This window comes from Cydia fagiglandana, chromosome 11 (genome assembly GCF_963556715.1).
Source record: "Cydia fagiglandana chromosome 11, ilCydFagi1.1, whole genome shotgun sequence".
In the NCBI taxonomy this organism is placed as follows: domain Eukaryota; kingdom Metazoa; phylum Arthropoda; class Insecta; order Lepidoptera; family Tortricidae; genus Cydia; species Cydia fagiglandana.
In genome coordinates, this window is record NC_085942.1 from 2,929,946 (window position 1) to 2,952,911 (window position 22,966).

Genomic DNA, 22,966 nt, shown 5'->3' on the forward strand with positions numbered 1-22,966 from the left:
GCTATAGCTATACCTTTAGATATCAAAAGCATCAAAGCATGTATCACCGTGAAATAAAATACGAATTCATTTCATTATTAATTTATTTTTACACAATATTTTCAACTACCGTCAGAGACCTCTAATAACTATAAGAATCCCAATACAAAAATATTTCATCTCTTTTAACTATCCGTAGTATTGACATGTTTACTCTTTTTACAATATACATATATATTTATGTTCATATATTCAATTCTCAATAGGCTATTTAGTTATGTATAATATTAGATTGTAAACAATGTGATGTATTCACAGAAGAGTATATGTATATTAATATGGTACATATGTATAGCAACTTCAGTAAGAAATGGAATACGGTGTTTTATTTACAATCTTAGAAGATTCATAAAAAAATTGATGATAATATCATTAAAATTAAACAACAGTTACAGTAGAAACATTATCTCACACATTTATGGCAAATTCTTAATGTCCACAAAACAATTGTAATAATTTTTACCATTTTTAATTAATAGACAATTATAAAACACAACATTGCTATATTTTACATAGTCTTAAATCGAAATAAATAAATTATTCTCTAAAATAGTGTATTGCTTATTGTCAAATAAATTTAAAAGTCTAGAAAAATCCCCTTTAGGGTGCGGCTGTGCAATTCCTAGGTTTCATTTATGTACTAGACCTGTGGATCTAGGTCCACGGAATGTATAGAGAGGCTCATCTACAATTTACAAGATATGAGCCCTAAGTAAAGCATGAAGGGAATGTATTACAACCTCTAATCAATATAGGTACATATATCTTAACAAACATGTTGATATCACGCCATGATATGAATAATTCGAGTTCAAATATTCAACAATGAAAAATATTCCCTGACAAGATTTAATTTGGCCTCCGCCATCTTGCGGATTTTCAGTGGAACTAATTTATGTTACTAGTAAAGGAGACAACAGACGTTGAAAGTGAACGAATGTCGCCGATTTAAACAAGAAGAATATATTTTACACTGATAATGATTTAACAAGAAAAGATTATCAAAAATGCAAGAAAATAATAATAATAAAAGGACGAAAGATTCCGTAGCATTCCAATAAACAGCATTTTGAAATTATCTCTAGTTGTTGACTACTACTGATATTATTTGACTATATATGATGTACGCACATTATTGCCATATGTAAGCTGCTTGTGGCGACACTATCTCAGGGCCAAATATAATATTGTCAGGGTTTACACGAAATAAAGACATTCACACAGAAAATACTGATAACATAAGTACGACCAGATCTAGCTGGAGATAAAAAAAAAGTATATAGTGACACATTGGCCAGTATTCACTATACTTTTTAAGAAAAAATAGAATAGGTTAGAATAGAAAACTATGTAAGAAAAAAATAAAATCTCTATTTACGTCAATAATCTAGATTTACATGCGCTAAATTCGATTTTTCCGCACAAAACTGAATAAAAATAAAATACGTCAACATTTTCAATTATTACAAACAATTTCATTAATTATAAAGTATCGCATTTCGTCCGAATTCAATTTACAATGGATTTCGTTCGAAATACGAATTTAATTACCGGCAGCGCAAGAGCTATTATTAATAAAAATCATTATTAATTTTAATCAAGCATTAAGTCACTTTTGCACTGTCGGCGAAATAGAGTCACATTTAAAGCAACTCAAAAAACTAACTCGAAAAAATTACCTTACCACTTAAAATCAGTTAAAAATGCCACAAGTTCTTGCCGCGGCATCCATAGTTTAACATTTTGGATATTTCGGATAAATCCTCTTGAATTGAAGGCTTGAAAAACAATATAACCGACGCCGAGGGATATTTCCTGTCTTACAAGAAAAACGGACTCCGACGTAAAAATTCGAAAATATAACTCGTCAGTTATATTTTTTCTACAAATATCCCTCAATTTTACGCTCTTGTGAAATTTCTATTGCTACTCGAAAGTACCTTAGCAGTAATAGGCACTATGTTGGAAAACTTCAATCTTACAGACTTAGGGATAAGCCTTAAAACGACTGTCATCCAACGCAACTGAGTTTCAGCGCGGCGCGTATTTCGTATATTGACCTATCGACTTTTATGGTTCTGATCAGTGCCGGATTTACCACTAGGCTGAGTAGGCTGAAGCCTAGGGCGGCAAATTTGGGTCAAAAAATATTTTATTTGCTGATGTTCAGCTAGGGTCGACCAGAATATTGCCGCTCCCCTATTTATATGTAAAATTAAATAACAAGCATTATTTGTCGATTTTGCCGGCCTCTGTCATGTCAAGACCCTTTATATTGAGACAGACAGACGGCCGGACGGACAACAAAGTGATCCTATATGGGTTCCGTTTTTTTTTTCCTTTTGAAGTACGGAACCCTAAAACTGTACTTACTATTTTCTCGAAAAAATTTCGCGCTCGCTACGCTCGCGTTTTCATTTAGGTACCTACATTATTTGTGATCCATCTGACTACATTGTAAGTTTGGGATGGTCGGCGATTCTTGTATCTTCATGGTGTTGAATCTCACTATATTGTTCCGATCCCATGCCGAAACTCAGGATAGAGTGCTCTCGATATCAGATACAAGCTTTTCATGACTTTCCAGCACCACAGAATGAGGGATACTGGTACGGCCTGTGTAATACGCATCCCTACTACTGTCGTCTGCATAGCAATGATTATAATTGATATGCAATGACAGCACAGAACCTAGTGGAACGCCAGCGTCAATGTCCACACTCTCAGAGCAGCTTCCGTCTACTATACGGCTCATATGCGTCTACCGGACAAAAAGCTAGGGATACATTTGTATAGCATATTTGTACCCACCGGTCACTGATCAGATCAGGCAAATATAACGAGGTCGCATCATCATTGAGTGACAAAAACGGCCCATATAAATCTGTATCTAGAATGGTGACACGTCATCTTATTATGCATTTTAATATGGCTATGGTGTGTTGTACTATAAAATGAAATGCCTCTGATTGGAAAGTACTTTAAAAAACCGATAAGCGAGGCGGATAGGGGCGGCAAAATCGGTATAGCCTACGGGCGGCAAATGTCTAAATCCGGCACTGGTTCTGATATTAAAGTTACGACTCTATCTCTGTCGTTCTTGCAATAATTAAACGATAGAGATAGATATAGCTCATTAATCTAGTAATTATCACTTAGGTTAGTATTCTGTGCATTATGTTGCATTCTCTTACTAAACAAAATGGGAGACGCAAATACACATTGGATATAGAAATTGGATAGGTGGAATATCACTCTAAGACAAAGGAATACTAAGACGCGTAAAGTATATTTTTGGCGTCGTAAATTTAAAGTTAATTTAGATGGTGCTGGACTTTATGCATTATGTTGTAATAAGGTTAACAATCCAGTTATTAATTACAAAATGGCATCGTCTATATTGTTAAATATGGAGCCGTATTTCGTACTTTTCGTGTTTTAACATTTCTAAGGCTTAGGTGAGTTCTAAGCCTTAGTAACGTGCGATTAATTTCTATGCGGTTTCAGAATCGCAATAGTTGTAATTAATATACGGCATGCTCTATAAGCGCACGCATTTGCAAGACTAAAAACGCAAGAAATTACAATGAAACCGCGAGAAATTATTCACAGGGCGTTCTAAAGGGGCCACAGATTACACGTTCGCCGGACGATATCAGCCTGTCAGTCGTTCGGAACTGTCACCTTTCGCATCCAACCGATAGATCGATATCGTCCGTCGAACCGGTAATCCCCTCCCCCCTCGGCCCCTGAAGTCTAACCAAGGGAAACGGAACGCTCGTTAGAAAAATTCTGGGTCAATATACGAAATCGGCTGCAAACGTGAGCTCAGGGATAGTATGTGGTGACGCAGGCCAGGCGGCGCCCCCTTGCGGGGGCCGCGCGCCGCTAGCAGGCGCGGTCCTCGCGCACCAGCTGCGCCGTGTCGGCGCCCGTGTCCGCCGCCGGGTCCAGCGCGCGCGGCGGCCTGGCGCCGCGCGTCTCCGTCGACGACGGGGATATCACCGCGGATACCACTTTGTCTTTCAGCTCGTCCGGGACTTCGTAGATGCCCGCTGGAAGAGAGAAAGTTTCGTTAGGATCGATAGGTACCTATTATTATGACTTGTCAATGCGGAAGTAAAGTTCCTGAATGAGTAATTTGCCGCAAAGTTCTCGAAACGTTCGCTTTTAGACATCTTTTTTTTGCTAACAGAAATAGTACATTATTGCAGAGGCCGGGAAAGGGCAATTCGTGGATGAGCTTCGATTTTGTCGGAAGACGCGAAGCGGAGTCCGACAAAGAAGACGAATCCACGAATTGCTATTCCTGCCGAGGCATATATAGTGCTTTTCTCCAAACATGCGAGGAAATAGGTTAAATTATAATTATTTAAGCATCAAATCAAACCTTCACATCCAAAATGTCAAAAACAATTTCCCTCTTTAATTAATTTTTAAAAGTTAAAGGCACAAACTTATTCTGCCATTCAGTACCATTCAATATTCGTTCATTCAATATAATTGTGCAATATAGTTGGTCAAACCAATTTTTCAGTCAGTAAGAACCAGGAAAACTATACCCATCCTTTTCTTTTGGGTGCTAGTACTAGTGTAAGACAAAGATAGTATGATTCTTTCTGTCTATGTTTGAAATGAGAAAGTCCTTTGACAAACTATATAAGCTTTATGAACACGGATGAGATTTTAAAAAAAATATATAAATAATCTTTGATTTTATTAAGCAGTATTTGCACGATCATACACGTGAAATGATAGCTGATCGGGTCGTGTAGAAGCGGCACGCGGCAATAATAATTGGCTGTTCGCGTTTTTTATTATTAAAAAGTAAAAAACACTACAGTAATAAGTTATTACTGTAGTGTTTTTTTACTTCCCGTCCGCTAGAACAGGACAGCGATAGTTTGATTTTTTTAAATTAGAGTTTGACATTAACGAAGAACTTCCCGTACTATTTTTGCTACAATAAGGTGAACATTTCCGAGCATATTGGAGAAAAAAATATTTAATACGTTCGAAGGATGTTCCAGCCTTGGAAGCCTTGGTATTTTTTTCCTTCATATATGACATTAATTTCGGTTTATAATTTGTACGGATAGTACATCTGAGTTGATATGATTCTTGATGGTAGATTGCAATCTTGATGGAAACACTGATTTCGGTATATTTATTTATTGATAACCAAGGTATATGAGTACTAGCTAGGAGCACGTATAAACGTAAACTAAAACATAAATCGATGTATGGCGTAATCGCAAATACAGCAATTATTATAAAGTCATTATATTTAATGCTGACGCGAGAAATGTGCGATGCTTGCATTGTACATATTCCCGGCCAGGAGATGAGAAGTTGATAAGAGATGCTGAGATATTTTTATATAAAACTGATTGTTGTAATTAAATAATTTGAAACTGAAATTATTTGATAGAAGTAAATCCCCTAAACATAGAAGTATTTGTAGAGTTGAGCGCAGTTGCCGCGACGCGATGATCTTGTCTCTCAGGGGGTTGTCCGCTGTGGTTGTGCTCGGTCGCTGATGGAATGGAGCTGCGCGATGTGGATGACATCGAGGTTGGTCTGCGACCGCCATACCGGGGGGCGGCGGCGGCGAACGTAGGGGTGAGGCGCGCGACGAGTTGACGGCGTCGAATGCAGCGGCGCACGTACAGCGCTGCTAACACGATGACTATGCTCAGGACCACGTAGATTACGGTGTAATGATGAAGGTCGTGGTAGTTGATCCTGTCCGATAGCGCTCCCTCGTTCTTCATATGTTCGATTTGGTGTTTGATGACCTTGAAATATTTGTCGTTGCTTCCAAGAGTATCTGAGTCGCCTTGTAAGACTGGTACTGTTAAGTTTATAACGTTGTTTATGGAGGGCACGTCGAACTTAACAACGGTTGCTTGTGTTTTGATGTCGTTCGAATGTTTCTTCTGTGGAAATATGGTAAAGGCGTCTCCATTTAACACGCACTCTGTTTGAAGAGTTATGATTCCTGCCTTATTCAGATGCTCGGCCTTGACCTCCTGTCCGCATATGATTCTCGCCGTACATTCGTCACAACAAAAGAATAGGTATGTATTCATAGTGCTTAGTTCCGTCCATATGTTGTGGCAAGTGTCAGAGTCAGCTGAGCACTCGTTTGAAACTTGATCGGCAATGCAGAGGTGTGAGTCAGATTTTAGTTGATAAATTGGACCTTGTAGCGTACAAATTAGAGTATTAGAATCGTAGTGCGAGCATTTATTTACAGTTTCATCCAACATAGGTATATACGATTCTTTTTTGATATTTATAGCCACTTGATGTGCTATAGGTCGTATTTTGATCATATTTTTTCCAACTTGACGTGGAATTGATATTAATCTGAAGAGTTCGTACACATCTTGAAAAACTAAGGGAATCTTGATTTCGAAGATAAGGTACTGGCGGGTCATTCTTGTTCGCACCTTCATTAATTGATATAGTTTAGGTAGATCGGTGTTGATGTTTTCGCAAGGTAGAGTCAAATCCTTTGGCATCTGCCCGGCTATGATATTCAGCTCATCTTTCAACTGTTGTGGTGTCAAGAGGTGAACGTTGAATTTGCCATAAATGACGTTAGCGATGGTGTCCAATAAAGTGTCTTGTATGCTCTTCAGGTTTACGAGTATGTTATTAGCGATGATTGATGACACGGTGATTTCATTTATTTGTGTTGATTCTTGAATTTCGGTGGCCTGTTTGTTAAGGCTCTTCTCGATGTTGTTTATGTGTTGGTTGAAAGTTTTGTGCTGATTTTGCATTGATGTTTCAACTCTCTTTAGTAAGTTGGCTTCCGCTTCTATAACCGAGGTTTGATTCCTCCATAATTGTGCTAAATGTTTTTCATTAGCTCGGGTGAGGTCGATGTCCTTCTGATATTGTTCGGCGAACTGATCGTCGAGCACGCCGAATAGGCTGTGAGCGAGATTGCCGACGCCGTTGAAGACTGCCCTCTTCTTACGTGGTGATTCGACACGTTGACCGAGTAGCATGCTGTCGTAGTATTTTAATTCCGAAAAGGCGTGACGCAGTTGATTGAGTACGATGTTACACTGTTGTTTATTTTCGATGGCGTGGCACATATTTTCCAAGTGCTTGATATATTTGGAAAATAGTTCTGATCCTTCCCAGTATGGATTGATGTCATAATAAACTACAAGCTTCCATTCGTCTCGGGCCAGTTTCATATTTGTTATTTTATCAAAGTAAATGCCTTGTCCCTCTTTGAAATGAGATACGTCATGAGTGCATTGCGCCGGCGATATAAATAATATAAACATCATAAGCGCCATAGTGATGTAACCAATGAGTTTGGATTTTGCTGGTTTTCTTTGTTTTGTTTGTCTTGCAGGGGGCGTGGCCGATGTATCTTTTTTCTGATCTTCACTGGTTGACGTTTCGTTTTCTGATACTGGCAGTTTTGACAGCTTGATGATGGGCCTTTTGATTATTGAATTTTTTGTCTTTACTGAAGCGACACGGACAAGGCCGTCCTTTCCTGCATGAACATCTGATACCCTGCCAAGAACCCACTTGCCGGCAGGTAAATTTGCGTCGTGAATGATTACGACGTCGCCGATTTCAATGTTTGGCTTGGGTTGTGTCCATTTACAGCGTGATTGTAACTGACACAGGTATTCAGTTTGCCATTTTTTCCATATATCTTGGAATATTTTCTGTGTTAGACGCCACCGTGTACGCTCGTCCCTTTCAGTCTCAACGATGTGGAGAGTCGGACCACTTGCTAAAAAGTGTGCCGGTGTGATATAATCCAGTTCATCAGGGTCTTCGGTCAATGCACACAGTGGACGTGCATTTAAACAACCCTCTATCTGTGCCAATAGAGTCGAAAATTCTTCGAAGGTTAGGTGCTGTTCTCCCAGCACTCGGTGAAGATGATGTTTGAGGCTTTTGACGGCCGCTTCCCACAGGCCGCCCGCGCTGGGCCACGAAGGTGCATTGAAGTGCCAGCTGATGTTCATATCGCTGATTGCTTTGAAGAATGATTCATCTAGCGAGGCAGTGATCTCTTCATACTCCCTTTTAATTGCTTTGTTGGCTTTAGTAAAATTTGTGCCGTTGTCACTGAAGATATGACGGGGTGCTCCACGCCGGGCGGACATTCTCCGTAGAGCGGCCAGAAATGATTCCGAGCTTAGGTCTGAAACTAGCTCTAAGTGCACTGCCTTTGTTGCCATGCAGACAAACACAGCAATGTAGCCCTTAGTTGTTTTGATGCCGCGACCCTTGCTTGCCTTCACTGATACGTATCCTGTATAGTCCACACCGGTATTATAAAATGGCCTTGATGGATTTGACCTTGATTCAGGTAAGTCCCCCATGAGTTGTGATAGTTTTGGAGGTTTCTGCTTAAGGCACGTTATGCAACGGCGTAGGAGATTTTTCGTAGCTCTATTACCTCCTACAATCCACACTGATTCTCTTAGCTTGGAGTGTGTGAGTTTGGCGGTTCCGTGCAAAACAGCTTTATGTGCTTGATCTATAAGTAGCTCCGTCAGGCGACCTCTATGTGGAATAATAAGAGGGTGCTTCATTTCCCAGCTGATGTGTGCGTTATGAAGTCGTCCTCGAACGCGTAACATTCCATGTTGATCGAGGAAAGGTCTTAATTTCAAAATACTGCTTTTTAAATCCACTGATTGATTTGTTTTCAAATTAATGATTTCATTTGAAAACTCTCTTTCTTGCACGTACTTGATGATTCTATTTTTAGCGCTTCTTATCTCGTCAGCTGTTAGGTAACTCGAGCACTGCTGACGCCGCGCGGCCACTCGTAGTATCCATGCGAGCACGCGGGTGCAATGTGTCAAGTTGCTATGCTTGTTTATTAATTCATTGATAATGTCCCCGTCTGTTTGTTTACATGTTACCGCGTGGCTTTGTTTTGATGTTTTAACCTCTTGATCCGTAGTGAATGTGGGCCTTTCTTGATTTTCACTGTATGATGATAGCCAGTTTGGACCATTCCACCAAAGAGGATGTTTTAGTAATTGCTGGGCCGTGATTCCGCGACTAGCGCAGTCGGCCGGGTTTTCTTCGGACTTGACGTAGTTCCAACAAGTCGGCGGTATGATTTTTGTAATTTGAGTAACCCTGTTCGCTATAAATGGTTTCCATTTGCTAGGTTCGCCATTTAGCCAGCCCAAAACTGCTGTACTGTCAGACCAGCAGACCAATTTGATTTTGTTTTCTGATAGGGATTGCTTGACCTTCTCCATGAGGGCTGATAGAAGAAGAGCTGCACATAGTTCTAATCTCGGCAAGGTCACAGCTTTTTTGGACGGTACGAGTCTTGATTTTGCTGCTATCAGTACCGGCGGCGACGTTGATTGTTTGTCGTCGGCAGGGATGACACGGCAGTAGATTGCGCACGCGTATGCTTTAGTCGATGCATCGCAATAACCGTGTAGTTCAAGGTCTTGATTCTTGTAGGTATTTAGCCAACGGGGGATTTTGATATCTTTGATAGTTTGTAGGTCTTGTGACATTGTGTACCATTCCATTTTGATATTATGCGGTACTTGATCGTTCCATCCGATGTCATTTGATATGACATTTTGAAACAGTAACTTCAATTTCGTGGTTACTGGCGAAAGCCACCCGAGAGGGTCGAATACTTTCGCTATACTTGACAGTAACTCTCTCTTCGTCATTGTGATCGATGTTTGAGTTGATAGTGGTGCAATTTTTAGTTGGAAAGTAAATAGATCTTCCTGCGGGTGCCATCGTAGTCCCAGCGTTTTCGTTGTTTCTTGATCTTTGAATTCAAATGTTTGTTGCTGATCTTGAGACTTGCTAGCTCCTTGCAGTAGTTCGGGTGTGTTTGATGCCCATTTGCGAAGATTGAACCCTCCTGAACTTAATAATTCGATCAAATTTTGTTTTATTTTCTTCGCTGATTCGAGATCGTGACAGCCGTGTAGAAGGTCATCCATGTAAAAACTCTCTTCTACGACCTTAGCCGCTTCAGGATAATTGTGGCGTTCGTCCTTGGCCAGCTGTCTTAACGTCATCATGGCTAACCAGGGGGCAGCCTTGGTGCCGTAGGTTGTGGTCGTTAAGGCGTATTCACGAAACCTTTGATGTTCATTGTCTCTCCAAATGATCTTCTGATATTTTTGATCTTGAATGTTTATACCAATCATTCTAAACATTTTTTCTATGTCTGCAACGTACGCGACCTTATATTGTCTCCACTTAATGATGAGTGACAATAAGTCGTGTTGTAAATTGGGTCCGCTGTACATGATGTCGTTCAGACTTGTCCCATTTGACGTTCTGGCAGACGCATTATACACGACTCTAAGAGATGTAGTTGCTGACTCAGGCCTTTGCACGCAGTGATGTGGCAAAAAGCACTCTTGTGTCGAGTTGGGTGGCCCGTCGATTTCGTCTGTACATTCGCGCATATGGCCTAAACTTATGTATTCTTGGATAAACTTCTTGTACTCTCTCTCGATATTTTGATCCTTCCGAAACTTGATCTCGAGTTGCCTGAACTGTGCTATGGCAATGTTCCTTGATTGTCCCAGAGCATTTTCTTTTTCTGGTTTCAACGGCAATCGAACGACGTATCTTCCGTCTTCTTGTCGAAATGTAGTTTCGCGGTAGAAATTTATACAATATTGATCTTCTGATGACAAACTTGATGCTTCATTGATATCTTCTATGGTCCAAAAGCGCGAGATATCATTCATGTTGTTGACGACGGTGCAGCATTGATACGATGGCAATGGGACCTTTCCGTTTATGATGTACCCAAGTTTCGTTTTCTGAGCTACAGGGAGGTCATTGCCTTCTATTATGGTTCCATTTTGGACGAATTTAGCGTAGATTTCTGTTCCCAAAATCACATCGATAGGGCGGCTGATGTTGTAATCCGGGTCTGCCAGTGGAAGTCCTTTTAAGTACGACAGATCGGGTTTGACGAAGGTTTGATTCGGTAGAGGCAGAGTGAGTTTATTCATGATAAATAACTCGCCGTCAAATTGAAAGTCACAATGCATTGATGACATGGTGACGTTTATAACGCCGTTGCAGGTGTTTCCACTAATGCCGAGGCCATACATAGTGTCGTTACAGCTTTTTCGGGGTATCTGTAGAAGTTGAGCCGCAGCCTCCGTGATCAATGACATCTGTGCTCCAGGATCAATAAATGCTCTCAAAATGTGATAAGTTCCATCGACTGCCCTTGCCTTGATGAGGGCGGTAGGTAATAAAACTTCTATATTTTTATTACATTCTTGCGTAATAGTTGCAACAGTTTTCCGTTTATTAAGTAGATCGGAAGTATCTTGTTTCTGACTGTAGGCATCATGCACGAGTGTATTATGTCTTTCTTGGCATGTGCGGCATCGACTTGTTGAAAAACATTCCTTATCGTAGTGATTGTAAAGGCAATTTTTGCATAAATTCAAACTTGCAATTATGCTCCGTTTGCGTTCAGGCTTTGCACTTTGAAATGTTTCGCAATTAAATATGCCATGATTCTTATTACAAACTGGGCAATGTTTTCTTTGATAATAACTTGATTTAACATCATTTGATTTATTTTGTGATAATGATGAATCCTTTATGCCTACAAATGATTTGTAATAAGGTTTTCTTGATGCTTCTGATTGTTGGGATGTTTTTGGTGCGTCCAACTTGCGGCGGCTGGCTTCAAATGATGTAAACTTCATTTCTAGGAAATCTAGAAATTCCTTTAAGGTCGGCAAGTCACGTGGGTTCTTTAATGATTCGACGTATTCCGTATGACTTTCCGCGTCCAACTTTTGTGATAAAATATGGACGATAAGCGGATCCCATGACGAGGTGTCCACACCGAGGTTTCTGATGGCATTTAAGCACTCGTTGGTGGTGTCATGTAGACGCTTGATTTGTTGATATGATTGTTGTTGCATTGTTGATAGCGACAGCAGGTTATTGAGGTGGGCGGTGAAAATCAGTTTCGTATTGTTGTACCTGTGGTTTAAGATTTCCCAGCAGGTTTCATAATTTTCTGAACTGATGTTGAGATGTTGAATAAGTTTTTCAGCTTCACCTCTGACCTTATTTTTCAAAAACTGCATCTTTTGTGCGTTGGACATGGAGCGATTATGATGTATGGCTTCATTAAATAAATCCTTGAATGAAACCCACTGTTGGTAGTTTCCACTAAACGGCGGTATGTCCATAACGGGAGTTGATTTCTCACGGTGGGCCATGGACCATATTTTTGAATTGATGGATTTTTTGATGTCTTGGAATTTTCTCTCATATTTGTAGAACGTTTGATTGTAGGTTTCGTCGTCTTCGAAAAGTTCACTGTCGATGTCCCAGTGAAGCGTGTCAATAGTTGTCCAACGAGACTGGACTGACTTGAGTAAATCTTCCAATTCCCACTTTTCATTAACGGTGGAGAGGTCTATGTAATGTAAAGTACGTGCGAAGGCCTTGAAGTTGCTCTGTTGTTTTCTCATCTTCTCTGACAACTTGGCAGCATCCACGCTTGGTTTTTCGTTGAAATTGAAAATAGGTGGAAATGCGAACTCTGGATTGACTGGAGCCCGGGTAGCCGTTTTGTCCTGATTCTCAGATTGATTGTCTCGAGTGACGTCGCGGCTCTGGTGATTTGATGGCCCAGGATGCACTTCTTCAATTTTTGATTTTTCTTCGGCCCAATTAGGCATTGCTGACGAAGGGTGTGTTAAACGTTCTGCTGGTTTCGGTGAGATTGCCCTAGGTCTCGGTGATAGAGGAGCCCTTTTAGCTGTATCCAAATGATCTAGCAATACAGACCGAGCTGATTCATAGAAGGTTTTGGTTTTGTTATAAGTCTTTTCGGCAAAATAATTGCATTCCTCGTTCTTGAATGCTACCAGCCTTGCATGATTGCTTTGAAACTCTTGCCAGAATCCGTCGAGGCCGGTCAACTTGTTATTGATGTTAGACTCAGTTCGGCGGCTTGGACCATCTTTTTTGTAGTTCTCAAATAGCCTGTTCATATTGGCCATGAGCTGATTTTGATCGTTGCGAATCGCTTCCATTTCCTTTTCTAAACTCATCTTGATTTATTGATAGGAAGTAGTGTAGATATTGATAAAAAGTATTAATCAACAAACTATTGACAATACTGTGGCCACTGATATTTGATGTTTGATAATGATATTGATTTCCTGATTTAAAATTGATGATAATTGCTGCAGCACTGATAATGATGATTTTCAAGTTCGAGATTTCTCTTACTTGGCTTGATGTAGACGTCTCTTGATAGTCTTGATATCTTCGATGATGAACTGATGCTGTTCTCCTATGACAATGAATATAGTCAGGCTCTGGATGAGTCACAGCGCCTGTTCAATCCGCACGGTGAGACCCGCTTGTGGGAGGCCGTTAGGACGAAATCACTGTCACAGTCACTGATAGCTTCGAAGGACCATAAGATGTACGGATAGTACATCTGAGTTGATATGATTCTTGATGGTAGATTGCAATCTTGATGGAAACACTGATTTCGGTATATTTATTTATTGATAACCAAGGTATATGAGTACTAGCTAGGAGCACGTATAAACGTAAACTAAAACATAAATCGATGTATGGCGTAATCGCAAATACAGCAATTATTATAAAGTCATTATATTTAATGCTGACGCGAGAAATGTGCGATGCTTGCATTGTACATAATTTAAAAACTTAGTAAGTTATTTAGTGTGTCTACTTGAAATATTTAACTAAATTTAAATATTTTCATAGTTAGTAATTTAATTTGTTTTCAATACTTTTTTTGTTCATTAAAGTTAATGTTTCTCTATTTAATAAATACTGCTTACTGAATCATGATTAGCGTGTTTCTGAATTTCACAAATACTTCCACTGAGTTACGGAAAACGTATGAAATGGGGTTGGCCGGTGGAAGTTTTTGGCAGATAGCGCCATCATAGCTTGTCCCATCAATCCTTAGTGTAGCCGACGATTGCAGCCACAGGTGGAGAGGAGCAGAAATAAGAACAACTAGGGATACCTTTTGAGGTAAGTGTTAGAGCGCATGGACATGCGTGTGTCGCTCGGTGGCGTATAGGGAACTGACGTTGATTGGTCGATAGCCAATGCTCGTTGCACACATATGCATGCTCTCGCGCACACTTTATTCACACATAGATACATAGAAAACAACAGTGGTAAGTAAGGTAAGTACCTACATATGATTTTATAATATTAAACTAAAATGTATATTAATTACTAAGTTTTATGTTTCAGGTTATTCATTTCAGGTCCAGTATATTGCGTCGTCTACATTCTCGGCCCCATTGTCCGTCAAGGACAATCATCATCTGCTGTGGGGAGCAACGCTAAACGCGCCACTGGTCTGGTAAGCATTCCGGATTGTGTTTTTATATCGACGATTCGAATGCGCCCATCGGCGCCAGCGTGGACTTCATGGACCCGTCCTTTGGGCCAGACATTTCTAGGCATCGCTGGGTCTACGATTACTACGACATCGCCCTTTTTCAGCTGTTTGCCCTCTTGGCACCATTTTTGTCGTGGTAGTAGATTTGGTAGTACCTCGCGCATCCAACGCCGCCAGAATGCATCGGTAAGTCTTTGTGATATTCTCCACATGTTCTTCCGAAACAGGTCAGTGTCATCAAATACACCAGGAACTGGGAGGTTCGAAGAGGAGCCTATGAGGAAGTGGTTTGGTGTCAAACTTTCTGGGTCGCCGTGGTCTGTCGATACGTAGCTAAGCGGACGACTATTTACAATATTTTCCACCTCTGCCAACAATGTGATCAAAACCTCTTCGCGTGGGGCTCGTTCCTTTAAGACCACTTTCAGGGATGTCTTGACGCTTTTAATTAAACGCTCCCAGGAGCCGCCCATGTGTGGACTCGCTGGTGATATGAAGCGCCATTCAAGTTCTTGTGTAGTCAGTAGGTCTCTGACACTCGCTTGGTCGTTTATCTCCTTAAACGATCTCCTCAATTCGGCGTCAGCGCCTCTGAAGTTGGTACCATGGTCGGAGTACATTCTGTATGGCCAGCCTCGTCGTGATGCCATCCGTCTCAAGGCCATGATAAAGGAATCTGCAGAGAGCGAGGGTACCAGTTCTATATGGATCGCTCGTACTGTCATGCAGGTGAAGAGTACTCCGTACCGTTTCTCGTGACGACGGCCGACTGTCACTTCCATATGCCCAAATAAGTCAACGCCGCAGTGAGTAAACGGGCGTTGATGATGAGCGAGTCGCGCCGCCGGTAAGTCTCCCATCCGTGGGTTACTAGGTCTTGCTTTTTTTATTCGGCAATACAAACATCGTGCCGCGACTGTACGTACTGTAGGGCGCAAGTTAACAATCCAATATTTTTGACGAATATCGTTGACTACAGTCTCATTATTACCGTGCGCAGCCATCTCGTGATAACACTTGATTATCAATCTCGTTATGTAATCACGTCCGTCAAGTATAACGGGACGTTTCAGGTCGTAGTCAATATACGAAGCAGCGTCGATCCTCCCGCCGACGCGTAGCAATCCGTGTTCATCTAATATCGGCGTTAATTTGCGTAATCGGCTGCTTGGTTCGATTGCCTTATTATTTTTCAGTGCATAAATCTCTTCTGGAAACGATTTTATCTGTGAGTAACGCAATAATTCTCTTTTAGCGCGTTGCATCGTGTCGGCATCAATCTGCGCATTACCAGGTCTTCCGCACCTCGTAATAAACAATAAAACGTTTGCCATACATCTCCATAGTCTGGTCCACGAAGAGAATTTATTCAAATCAGGAACAACAGGTAAGTCTTCATCTTTTATTTCATATAGCGTGTTTACTTGTAACAGCTGATCTTTGTTTATCTTTTGTTTTGCAGCGTCATACTTCGGCCAGGTGTCGCGCGGCGAGTACAGGAATGCAGGGCCACGGAGCCAGTCGCAGTCGCTATTCAACTCGTAAGTATTTAATTTAGTCGCTTTGTCAGCTATATTCAAGTCGGTAGGTATATAATTCCATTCACAGGATTGAGATAATTCATCAATTTCGCCAAGTCTGTTAGCGACAAAAACTTTATAGTTGCGCGTATCGTTTTTTATTTGATGCAAAACGATTAAAGAATCGGTCCAGAAGTACCGTGTGCAGGCGGTCAACCTGTGTTCGCGCGCTATTGTGTCAGCGAGTCTGCAGGCGATAACAGCTGATTCCATCTCCAGTTTAGGTATAGTTATATATTTCTTCACAGGTGACGAACGGCATTTACTCGCGATGAATGAAACTTGTACTTCATTGACGTTACATATTTTGCGCCAATAAGCGACGGCAGCGTATGCAGTAGGAGCAGCATCGCAAAAAATGTGAAGTTCGAGTTCTATAGTGGTCTCATTCTGGCGCAAGGTGTGGCGGCGAGCGTTATCAGTATTATCGCGCTCGCTCATAACTTGTTCGCCGGCGCCGTGAAAATAAAATCTCGGAATGCGCAAATCTTTCAAAGATTGTAATTCCGTTATCCAGTTGCGAAATACTGTATATTCATTCGTAGGGATCTCATCGTCCCATTTAGTATCCGTTCTCCAGATATTTCGTAGCATTATTTTTGCTTTGACAGTAAATGGTGCAAGAAAGCCAAAAATGTCAAATATTGACATATAGATGCGCAGGAGTTCCCGCTTCGTGGGTTTTCGTTGCAAGTTAATTATCTCCGTCGGAATGCGTTTAAGTGATAAATCAAAGCCGAATGTGTCGCTGCCCATACAACCATTTCCAGTCGCCGTTACGACGCGGTGTAGACACATCTTGTGTCGACACCGTCTGTTTCGGTCACAATTCCAGTCGCAGAGTCGTCGCCGTGTCGACACAGTTACCAGAAATGGGGAAGGGTCGACACATGACACAAAGTGACAGAAAGTGTGGTCGCCGTGTGCACACATTGTTACTAGTTTGCGACTACTTTATGCCAAAATCATTCGTTCATTCGTTCATTTTGTTCCTGTCAAATGGAAACTGTCAGATGGAAAAATAGTTAAATAAAAATAAGTGACATTAATACGCCATCTCTAAAACGGATTACAAGACGTAATTATATATTGTTTGCATTTATATTACAACAGGACTTAAATTATTATGGGGAATTAAACTGCTCGAGTGTTTTGGTAAACTAAGTGTAATATAATCAACGCGCCACCACATTGTTTTAGTTTAGCCGGAAATGAAATTGTTTACTTCTCAGTGCCTGTGTTCATAAATATATTATTTGATGCATTTTTAGTACTTCGATGCGTATACTATACTTAAATAACAGAAATAACGCTTTACATACTACGAAACTTGTTAATTATGATGTATAAATATGGTTTAAAGCTGAGAAATATTGCAATCACAAAGTAGTCGCAAATGTTTCGACTTTGTGTCGACTCTGTGTAGACACATGACACGCGCTGTCAAAAGTAATAACAAAGTTACTGGATTTGCAAAATGGCTCCTTGTGTTCATTTGTTTTCAGATATTCTCAAAGTGTAAAAATGCCGTGGTCAGAGATGGGACTTAATAGATTAACTGTTTATTCGACTAATTAATGGAATAAAAAAAGTTAATCCTCAAATTTTAATCACGATTAGTTTAGTCGACCTAACATAGATTGAAATTGAATTAATCTGAACATTAATCGAATAAATTATCGATTAAATCTCGGTTTGAAGTTGACAGGGGGCCATTTTTGTACGTAAAAATAATAGAAATGTCTTGCATGCAGATGGTAGCCAAACACTTTGTCATAAAAGTCGAGATGGGTGTCGATTTATAGGTTTTAGGGAGTGCCGATTTCGAAAATGATGACCATTTTGGAATCCAAAATGGCGGCCATGCACTGTGTCATAAAAGTCGTCATGGATGTCGTTTTATACGTTTTAGGGGGCCCCAATTTTGAAAATGATGACCATTTTGGAATCCAAAATGGCGGCCATGCACTATGCCATAAAAGTCGTCATGGGTGTCGTTTTATAGGTTTTAGGAGGCGCAGATTTCAAAAATTATGACCATTTTGGATTCCAAGATGGCGGCCATGCACTATGTCATAAAAGTCGTCATGGATGTCGTTTTATAGGTTTTAGGGAGCCCCGATTTAGAAAATGATGACCATTTTGAAATCCAAAATGGCGGCCATGCACTATGTCATAAAAGTCGTCATGGGTGACGTTTTATAAGTTTTGGGGGGCGCAGATTCAGAAAATCATGACCATTTTGGATTTCAAAATGGTGGCCATGCACTATGTCATAAAAGTCGTCATGGGTGTCGTATTATAGGTTTTAGGGGGCGCAGATTTCGAAAACGATGACCATTTTGGATTTCAAGATGGCGGCCATGCACTATGTCATAAAAGTCGTCATGGGTGTCGTTTTATAGGTTTTGGGGGGCGCAGATTTCAAAAATGATGACCATTTTGGATTCCAAGATGGCGGCCATGCACTATGTCATAAAAGTCGTCATGGATGTCGTTTTATAGGTTTTAGGGGGCCCGCTTTTGAAAATGATGACCATTTTGGAATCCAGAATGGCGGCCATGCACTATGTCATAAAAGTCGTCGTGGGTGTCGTTTTATAGGTTTTGGGGGGCGCAGATTTCGAAAATGATGACCATTTTGGAATCCAAAATGGCGGCCATGCACTATGTCATAAAAGTCGTCATGGATGTCGTTTTATAAGTTTTGGGGGGCCCGCTTTCGAAAATGATGACCATTTTGTAATCCAGAATGGCCGCCATGCACTATGTCATAAAAGTCGTCATGGGTGTCGTTTTATAGGTTTTGGGGGGCGCAGATTTCAAAAATGATAACCATTTTGGATTTCAAAATGGCGGCCATGCACTATGTCATAAAAGTCGTCATGGATGTCGTTTTATAGGTTTTAGGGGGCCCGCTTTCGAAAATGATGACCATTTTGTAATCCAGAATGGCGGCCATGCACTATGTCATAAAAGTCGTCGTGGGTGTCGTTTTATAGGTTTTGGGGGGCGCAGATTTCGAAAATGATAACCATTTTCGATTCCAAAATGGCGGCCATGCACTATGTCATAAAAGTCGTCATGGATGTCGTTTTATAGGTTTTAGGGGGCCCGCTTTCGAAAATGATGACCATTTTGTAATCCAGAATGGCCGCCATGCACTATGTCATAAAAGTCGTCATGGGTGTCGTTTTATAGGTTTTGGGGGGCGCAGATTTCAAAAATGATAACCATTTTCGATTCCAAAATGGCGGCCATGCACTATGTCATAAAAGTCATCATGGGTGTCGTTTTATAGGTTTTAGGGGGCGCAGATTTCGAAAGCGATGACCATTTTGGATTCCAAGATGGCGGCCATGCACTATGTCATAAAAGTCGTCATGGATGTCGTTTTATAGGTTTTAGGGGGCCCGCTTTCGAAAATGATGACCTTTTTGTAATCCAGAATGGCGGCCATGCACTATGTCATAAAAGTCGTCATGGGTGTCGTTTTATAGGTTTTGGGGGGCGCAGATTTCGAAAATGATGACCATTTTGGAATGCAAAATGGCGGCCATGCACTATGTCATAAAAGTTGTCATGGGTGTCGTTTTATAGGTTTTAGGGGGCCCTGATTTCGAAAATGATGACCATTTTGGAATCCAAAATGGCGGCCATGCACTATGTCATAAAAGTTGTCATGGGTGTCGTTCTATAGGTTTTAGGGGGCGCTGATTTCGAAAATGATGACCATTTTGGAATCCAAAATGGCGGCCATGCAGTATGTCATAAAAGTCGTCATGGCTGTCGTTTTATAGGTTTTAGGGAGCGCAGATTTCGAAAATAATAACTATTTTGGAATCCAAGATGGCGGCCATGCACTATGTTAAAAGTCGACATGGATGTCGTTTTGTTGGTCATGGTCATCATTTTCGAAATCTGCTCTTCCTAACACCTATAAATCAACATCTATGACGGCTTATATGACAAAGTGCACGGCAGATATCTTGGAATCCAAAATGGTCATCATTTTCGAATTCTGCACTCCCTAAAACCTATAAAACGATATCCATGACGACTTTTATGACAAAGTGCACGGCACACATCTTGGATTCCAAACTGGTCATCATTTTCGAAATCGGCACTTCCTAAAACCTATAAAACGATATTCATGACGACTTTTATGACAAAATACGTAGCCGCCATCTTAGATTATAAAATGATCATCGTTTTCGAATTCTGCACTCCCTAAAACCTATAAATCGACATTCGTGACGACGCAAGTTATCTTTATTTTCAGATCTAACAAATTACTACAGAATACAAAGGACAAAAAAAGAAGCGAAGAGGTAATGAAACAAGCAAAAATACAGATGATTCCTCGGCGCAATTGGATGCTTCTTAAATTGTCATAAAGTTTTTATTTTTCACATATTACTCTCACAAGTTGTCACCGTGACATTTCGACCTTGTAATTTTTTAAGTAAATGTTTTTGATCTATGAGGATCTCACTAGAATAATATAATCAAGGTATGTTTATATTTGATGATTGAAATAGTAATGCAAAAAAAAAAATTATATTTGTGTCTTATATTCCTGCCGAAGACTTTTATTTTTCCTTTTCCTTCTACACAAGTTTGGTCAAGTAATAAGAATTTAGGGCTCTAAATTTTATTTTGACTTCTACAACAGTAAAGCTACGAGGCCATGTTTGGTATCGTTTTCGTATAAATTCGCAGTACCAAATTTAGTTATGGTATCACATTGACACCATTCCAAAGTAAAAACATATAAACTTACTTTCTTTTAAACTCCTCTTCACGCTTAAACTGCTGAACAGTTTTAATTTAAATTTAGTACACATATATTTTGAGTCCCGAGACAGGACATAATAAGTTATCTCAAAAATCATCCTTTAAAGGTGTGAAATGAGGTGTAGGGGGGAATTCAGAATTGACTTCTTGAAGTTAATACTGTTTAAGTTTAGGTTTGAAGTCATGTGTTTTTTATCATTTTTAACTAAATCAAAGATGTAGACCATCCCAAATTTACTATAAATCGGTTCAGCGGTTATTGATTTCCCGTACAAATTTCCACGCCACTTTTCACACCTTCAAAAGATGATTTTGCTTATAAGATCTATCCTATGTCCTGAGCGGCTACCGCGAAAATCGAAATTCGCAAATTGCGGGGATCTTTCTCTTTTACTCCAATGAAGGCGTAATTAGAGTGACAGAGAAAAATGCCCGCAAATTGCGAACTTCGATTTTCGCGGTTATAGCCCTGTTCCGGGACGCAAACTATTTCTATACCAAATTTCAACGAAATCGGTTCAGCGGTTAAGCGTCAAGAGGAGTTTAAAAAAAACCGGCCAAGTGCGAGTCGGACTCGCGTATTAAGGGTTCCGTACATTAAGTCCGACTCGCGCTTGACTGCACATTTCTAATAGGTTTTCCTGTCATCTATAGGTAAAGAACTATTTTGTGTATTCAGACGGACAGACATACAGACGCACGAGTGATCCTATAAGGATTCCTTTTTTTGCTTTTGAGGTACGGAACCCTAAAAATATTTTTTTTAATCTTGTGGAATGGTGTCAATGTGACTTAAATGGATTCAGCAACCCAGATTTATACGAAAACGATACCATACACGGCCTAGCACCTTCACTGATGTAGATATATCAAGATAAAATTGAGAGCCCTAATAAATAAACTTTCAAGAGCGGATATCTCAAAAACTATTCAACATATCGAAAAAATTGACTGAATAAACTTGTAACAAATTAAATTAACTTTCATTTTGTATAAGTGGCCATGTCGCTAAGATGCATAGTTTCCGAGATATAATCGAAAAACCGGAAAATGGGACCTTCAAAGCCCCCTCTCTTCCCCCCGCTCAAGGGCTACGGCCGGGGACTTTTGATATGTTCACCTCCTAACTTGTCAAAACCAAGTTACGGAGTCAAAAATTGTGTTCCGAGCATTTCCCTCTACAACTTTTTGGAGCATTCGTTGGCTGACCTAAGTAGCTTATTGCATTTCTTTAAAAACTTTTCTGTAAAAGGTTGACGGGTGTTGGGTGTTTATATGGTTTTGGTCGATTATTATCATTTGCATCGCCCATGATGACTTACTAGAATTACTTACGAGCACACGAGACACTAATAGTAGTTTGACAAACCTTGGTTTTCAAGAGGTATTTTATATTGACATTTGCTGTCACAAATTTGCTGTCAGATTTAGTCGCAAACCGCACGCAAAGTGCACACAAATGTGTCGACACCTTGTTACGGAAAAGTGTACACACGGCGACGACACTTTGTTTCGAAACAATTCTAGACACATTGTGTGGACTCTGTTACGACACATCTGACATTTAGTTACCACTTTGATGATTCTGCGACTGGAATGGTTATATGGGTGGCCGGGTACCATAGCAACCCAAGCGTTCTCTCAGGTACGTCGTCGCATCCGGTTTTGAACCTTATTGCCTTGTCACTTAAGGTTTCTTTTGGCGTGCATTCTAAAACTTCAGGTTTGTTAGATATCCAATTTCTTATTTCGAAGCCACCTTGTTTGTGGATTTCGGAAACTTCTTTTATCATCTTGATAGCCAACTGCTCGTTGTCCACACTCTCGATGTAGTCATCCATATAATGTGACTTCAGGATGGCCTCGACCGCTTCAGGCATTTCGTTTTGGAATCGCATTGCATTTTTATTTTTAATATGTTGTGCAATGAATGGAGAACAATTGGTTCCAAATAACAATGACGTCATAGCGTAGGTTTTTAGTTCGCTGTTTACGTTCTCGCGCCATAAAAATCGTAACGCGTGCTGGTCTTCTTTCGTTATCTTGATGCGAAGGAAGAATTCTTTTATATCGCCCATAATTGCAACTGGTTTTTCTCGAAAGCGTA

At 40.3% G+C, this 22,966-nt stretch overlaps 1 protein-coding gene across 3 annotated transcripts in view; it reads right to left on the minus strand.

Moving 5' to 3' along the window:
• Window positions 1-65: 65 nt before the first annotated feature.
• LOC134668741 (low-density lipoprotein receptor-related protein 2) overlaps window positions 66-22,966 on the minus strand; it is a 440,880-nt gene continuing 417,979 nt past the window's right edge. For all 3 annotated transcript variants that reach the window (XM_063526188.1, XM_063526187.1, XM_063526189.1), the window contains one exon: window positions 66-4,094. In XM_063526188.1, coding sequence (XP_063382258.1) covers window positions 3,928-4,094 — 167 coding nt within the window. In that variant the 3' untranslated portion in view covers window positions 66-3,927. The remainder of the gene's footprint in view (window positions 4,095-22,966) is intronic.